At 30.5% G+C, this 6,547-nt stretch overlaps 1 protein-coding gene across 1 annotated transcript; it reads right to left on the reverse strand.

Annotated features, from left to right (window-relative positions):
* Positions 1 to 687: 687 nt before the first annotated feature.
* Positions 688 to 3,412, reverse strand: LOC11416590 (zinc transporter 6, chloroplastic). The gene is made up of 2 exons (XM_003615713.4): positions 2,668 to 3,412; positions 688 to 1,195 (listed from the first exon to the last, which is right to left on the reverse strand). The coding sequence occupies exons 1-2, from the start codon at positions 3,307 to 3,309 to the stop codon at positions 881 to 883; spliced, it is 957 nt and encodes a 318-aa protein (XP_003615761.1). The 5' UTR covers positions 3,310 to 3,412; the 3' UTR covers positions 688 to 880.
* Positions 3,413 to 6,547: the final 3,135 nt, after the last annotated feature.

The raw sequence follows: 6,547 nt of genomic DNA on the forward strand, positions 1-6,547 counted from the left end.
AGGAAGGATACGTACAAAGTCCTGTTTAAGATAACTGGATAAGTAAAACTTGTTCAATATAATTCAATTTTAGATATAAGTCTTGACTATACCGGTCTTTAGATCAGATATCGAGTTTTCAAAAAAAAATAAAATAGAATACAAGGAGAACACAAATTTAATCGATCTAATTCATAATTAGCGATATAAAATTGACGAAGTTAAGTATATCAAATTCTAGATAAGTTTGATATATATTGGAAGATGATGAATGAACAAACGCGGTCAGCCTTAGGTTATTTATTGATAAAAAATTATCCATCTTTATCATTTTTTCTCTTTTAATCTAAATAAATTATTTTTACATTGATTTAAATTTTTCTTCTGTGATTCCGTTTTTCAGTTGATTATTGTTTTGTTTGTTGTCAATTGATAAAGTGAGGCATTACTTGTTTGATAAGTTACATATATCAAACTTTTTTTTTGTCAAATAGTCTAATGACTATAGAATTCACCTTTAACACGAATTAGTGGGGTGTTGGAGTTTGAAATCCGACCCTTGCATATTTCAATGCATTGTCCCTATCAATTTAGTTGTGCTCACGGAGATAAAATATATTAAATTTTATAAATTTGATGATATAATTCACATATAAAAACTTCTAATTAATCCCTTCAAAAAAACTTCTAATTAATGTAATAAAACAATTCTAATTACTTTCTTTTTGTTTATTGTTTCATTCATAATATTATTATGTATGTACAATACGATCGATGCATGCTAGAACCCTCACATGACCTTTCATTTTCTTTCCATTTCGATCATTGTTTACACTTTCAAATGGCAATTTTATGGATGATAACAAAACACATTTGAGCACAATTAAGGTACAAAAAATGTTCAAGCCCAAAGGGCAAGAATAGACATAGAAGCAGAACCCATAGTTAATGCAACAAAAGAAGCCTTTTTCAAACGTGGATCAGAATTCATAAGCTTGTTGTGAAAGAAATCAGCTGCTATGAGATCAACAAGTGCCATATAAATTAGAATTCCTGAAGAAATTGAACCTAGTAACCCTTCAATTATTAAGGCATTAGGGTTACTATCATCATAACCAGTCAATGAGAATAATATCATCCCTAAAATTATCCCCATTGGGGTTGTTACTGAAAACATGAAGCACATGTATGCCACTGTTCCATAGCTAAATCCTGCCTGCAATTATTAATGGTAAGATATGTATTAGCATAACACCATGTAACATATTTAAGATTTAAAAGGTTATTTCTTTTTATTATTTCTATTCTTTGTTGTCCATTGTATTTGAACCTAATGATAAGATTTTGACATTTGGAAATTCAAATCTCATATGTTATAATCTTAAGATGGTCAATAGTGACACTAATTGATAATAATTTCCCAATCCTCAATATTACTATTATTTTCTTATATATATTTGACCATCTAGACCATTAGAATGGGTTTGTGTGACTAGAAGAAGAAAATTGTTTTATCCACGTAAGAAGTTGTTTAAAAACACATAAAAATGACAAAAAAAACTTCAATGGTAGTTAACTAAAACTCGTTTTTCTTGCTTGAAGCGAGCTGCAATTAAATACCGTTGCGGTTTTTAGTTATTTTCATATGTTTTTTGGTCAAGTAATATATTGGCTAGAATTCACCTCATAAGGTGAATAAGTGGAGTATCCGAAGTTCAAATCCCAATCACTACATATAACAATACATTATCTTTGTCTACTGAGATATGCTCCCAGTGATAATTTCATGTGTTTTTAAGCAACTTCTTACATGAAAAAGAAATTTTCCAAAAATATAATTATGGGTAAAGGTGTAAAAACATTATACTATTTGACCATTTAAACCACCATCTTTCTATTATTAAAATATTTGTCACTGACTTTGGTCAACATGTTAATTTTTGACCATTTAAACCATCATCTTTCTATCATTTTCCAAATGACTTTATGACTTTGGTCAACATGCTAATTTTTTTTGAGTGGTGATACATGTACACCCCCATGTGGCAATACACCTCTTACACCCACACAAAATTTTGACATGTGGCAAGGAAAAGAGAGAGGAGATGAAAGAGAAAGTATGGTTGTGAGATAAATTTACCAAAATATCCTTAATGCATGGGCTTACAATAGGGTGTATGATTAAAGGATGTTCATGTAACATTTTCCTTTTTTTTCTAACAAAACTATGTGTTTGTCACTGAAATACAATACAAGTACATATATTGTTGTTTTCCTGGACAGAGTGGACAACATGTTGAGTTGTCAAGAAAATGAAAGAGTACGAGTAGCTAAAATCAAGTTCTGTCATGAAGCAACAATAAAAACAAAACAATAGATTTGGAGATAAGAATCTCCAAGTCCCCAACAAATCAACAATAATGAAAATCAATAAAATCATCTTCAACATCATTACACGTTTAAACAAAATCATGTAGCCACTGGGCTAGGAATTCAAAAATTGAGGTTCGAACTCTGACTTCTGCATGTATGTTAGACTTATATAGTAACAATATCACTGTAATTCTAGTATCAATCATAACATCCAATTAACTTTTTATCTTTCATAAATCCTCTCTCTAATAAATATTTCTCAGCAATGATAATAATCAAAGTAGAGCAAGAGAAAGAAAGAATTAAGAAACTAACCTGAGCAACACAACCACCAAGACCCATCCCTTCAAAAATCTGATGAAAAGCCAAAGCAGCAACTAAAGGCCTTATAGTACAAACATTTTGAGACATACCCATAGTCACACCAATTATAACTGAATGAAATATTATCCCAATCTCCAATACTTGTGAAACCAATCTTTGTTTCAATTTAATTAACTCTTCCCCTCTTTCACAATCTCCTTCACCACCTTCCAACTCCATCTCTTTCTCACCCACCGGCGCATACTGTCCGTGCTCCACGTGGGAACTCGCTACGAGGTCCACGAAGAGCGCGAGAATTGCGCCGATGAGAGTTACTAGTCCTGAGAAGGGAAAATCCTTCCAAGGATGACGGGATGCCACGTGGCAGTCAGCGAGTGCTGCGTAGGCGTCTGGGAGGACGTGGACTAGGGAAGTGGAGAGTATCACGCCTGCCGCGAAACATTTTATTAATACTAATGCTCTATCGTATAACGGTTTTCCTTGGAAGACACGAGCTAAAAGTACTGGCGCCGTCATACCGACGGCGCTGGTGATGAATATGACAAAGAGGGAGATTATTTTTAGATGTGATGCCGCGGCGCCGTCGCGGCATGAGGTTTCTCGAGCTATGTCTTGTGAACATGATGTTGCCATGTGAGAGAGAAGTGTTGGGAGAGAGTGAATGTGTTTGAAGTTGAAGATGACGAGGAAGGTTGTTTTGAAGAGGGAAAAGAAAGTGAGTGATAAATGATGTGGACCAGTTTCTGTTTTTGTTGTAGATTATGCACCATGTGGGGTATCCTATAGATGTTGTTTTCCATTGTTACGTGTTGGAATCTTGAATTATTCTTACACTCATTTGTCATTTCTCTTTTCTTTCTTTTTTAGATTTCTAAGAAAATAAATTTTGAAAACAAGTGATAATGATAACAACACTTACTCTAACTTTTATTTTGTTGTCAAAAATAAATCGACAAATATCATTAAAACTCACATATATAACTGTTCAATAACGAGTTTAAAATCGGATGAACGAAGATGTACGTCATAAATTTTGACAAAGACAACAAAGGTAGGGTTTGTCAAAAAATAAAACAGAGGCTGGTCTTACATACAATCCTATTTTTATTGCTAGCTTATTGATGAAACATGTTTTAATGGAGCTACTTGTATTTTATTTAATAAAAGAATCGATATTACAAAAGAGAGTTATAGTATATGTTACTTACAAAATATATATAATTGAATAAAGTATTGAGATTTTTTTTTTGGTTGATGTTGATATTAGTAAGTTTACACATGACCTGCCTAACACGTATTAAGATTTATTACGAAATTTGAAAACTTAGTCACGGTTGTAATATGGAAGAGATAACATAAATTTTAGTTTTTTACAAATTTTTTACGAGGACAATATAATTTTTTTTTGACAAAGACAAATATAAAAAATAAAATCTATTTTTAAACTTCAATACATTAAATTTAAAGATCATGCAAACTTGTGTCTTAAGGACACATGTTAAAGAACTATAAATAATAATTATTGATTTTATCTATGGTACATTAATAAATAGGGAGCTTCTATGAAGAAGTCGAGAAATTGACTTTTTTAGTGAAGTCGTTTAATTCAACCAATCAGATTTCAAGTCATGACACGTCAGATGTTGGGATAAATTTTAATATGGATCACTTGCTTCATATGTTCCACCATAGACAAGTTTATTTCAAAATTTTAACGGTTAGATTTGTTTGGTCTCTATGTTATTGTGGTACACCCTCTACACATGATTTTTCTTATTTTTCCAATTCTCTTTCCTCTTTATCACTCATTCATCTCTCTCATATTTCTTTCTCTTTCTTTATTTATCCATATTCCCTTTCTTCCAGATTTTTATCAAATCACTATGTCACTCTTCAACATCTTCATCATACATTCATCGTCTTCATCATCTTCATGTGAAAAAAAATCGGAAAAAAAAGAAGAAAAAGAAATTACAAAATTAAAAAAAAAAACATAATAAGTAATTACAATTGCATAGAAACAACAACAACGACGTAAAAATGCAGATGAAGCTATAGATCCATCACAATAAACCTACCATAGATTCCAAAACGTCAACAACAATTTTTGGTATTTTTTCTTGAAATTAAATTTATTTATTTCAATTTGATTGCTTAAAGTTACAAAACATTGTTTGAAATCGCAAAAAAATGTTACTTTGTTCATGAATGTCTTAAAGTTATGTTGTTTTGGTTTTGGATCGCATGGGTTTTAACCGGGTCATTATGACCCGTCTGGAGGTAGAAGATGAAGTATTAAAAAAAATTAAAAAAAACATCTTTCAACATTATGGGAATCGAACTTGTGACCAACCATTTAAAAATGTTTGCCTTAACCAACCAACTAACCACTATGTTTTGGAAAATTAGGCGTTTTGATTTTATTTAATGGGTTTTAAATTATATTGAATGAACATATAATTATCATTAATTTCATGCTTTAGAAATTTCAATACTACTCCTTTTTATAAGATACAAATGTAGAAAAATTCACCGACCAAGAAAATCAATTTTTCTACTGTACTACCGGAAATTATATAAAAAACAATTATATTGATAATTTTTTTTTGTTGATAATATTATTAAACTTTTAAAGATATCAAAGAAAAATCATAAGCAATAATTTAATGTTTTTACTAATAAAAATTCTTTTATGTGTAAATAATATATATTGTTTTTCTTATTATTTATGTCATAATATATTGTTTTTCTTATAATTAATAGGAAATTGACCATAAAGTCTATCAAAACAGTGACACTAAGAGCACGACTGAAGACAATTTTGAAAAATTTATGATACATAAAAATTCAAAATAAAATCACTTCTCTAACCGTACCCACTAAAGTAAAGTCATAGCCCTTATGTTTTAAAAATTGGACATGTCATTAACACAGCAAGGGTATTGAACTAAATTAAATCAATTGACTTAGTTGAATAGTTGGTCTCTATAAAAAAATTGTAGGTTCTTGTTAATCGATGTCTTTAGGGTAATAGTTAAAGAATTTACAAATAAATTTTTTTCTTAAAAATATTTAATAAAAAACATTTATTAATGTTGATATTTTGAAAGAGTCATGAGTTTTCAAAATAAATAAATTTCTTTTGGAGATATTTTAAAAATAATAATGAAATATTAAAGTTTTATCTTCGATGTAAGTTGATCTGACAAACTATCACATTTGAAACCTAGTCAACATGGAAGGACATTGATTTGACGATCAAAACGAACCAAATCGACTAACGATATCAAATATAATCAATCAGACCGTTGAGTATGACCTTATTAGAATAAGAACGAAGTAGGAACTGGGATTTTGAAAATCAGAATCTTCGGTGTAAGTCGGTCTTACAAACTATCACATTTGAAACCTAGTCAACATGGAAGGACATTGCTCCAACGATCAAAACGGACCAAATCGACTTAACGATGTCAAATATAATCAATCAGACCGTTGAATATGACCTTATTGAAATAAGAACGAAGCACGAACTGAAATTTTGGAAATCAGAATCTTTGATGTAAATCAATATGACCAACTATCACATTAGAAACCTAGTCAACTAGGAAGTACGCTTGTCCGATGACTGAAAAGAGTCTAGGTCACAAACGAAAAACAAATATAATCAATCAGACATTTGAATATGACCTTAATAGAGTAAGAAGGAAGTAGGAATTTGAAATTTGCAGATCGAAATCTAATTGGTAAGTCGATCTGACAAACTATCTCTTTAGAAACCTAGTCAATCGAGAAGTACACTTGTCCAACGACTGAAAAGGGTCTAGGTCACAAACAGAAACAAATATAATTAACCAGACCGTTTAATTAGATT

This window comes from Medicago truncatula, chromosome 5, assembly GCF_003473485.1.
Source record: "Medicago truncatula cultivar Jemalong A17 chromosome 5, MtrunA17r5.0-ANR, whole genome shotgun sequence".
NCBI lineage: Eukaryota > Viridiplantae > Streptophyta > Magnoliopsida > Fabales > Fabaceae > Medicago > Medicago truncatula.

What these genes read in the sequence shown, in the direction of transcription:
- LOC11416590 (XM_003615713.4), bottom strand. Translation starts at nt 3,309, where the DNA reads ATGGCAACATCATGTTCACAAGACATAGCTCGAGAAACCTCATGCCGC. An exon ending in TTGGTGGTTGTGTTGCTCAG is followed by an intron (nt 1,196 to 2,667) that starts GTTAGTTTCTTA and finishes TAATAATTGCAG; the next exon opens with GCAGGATTTAGCTATGGAAC.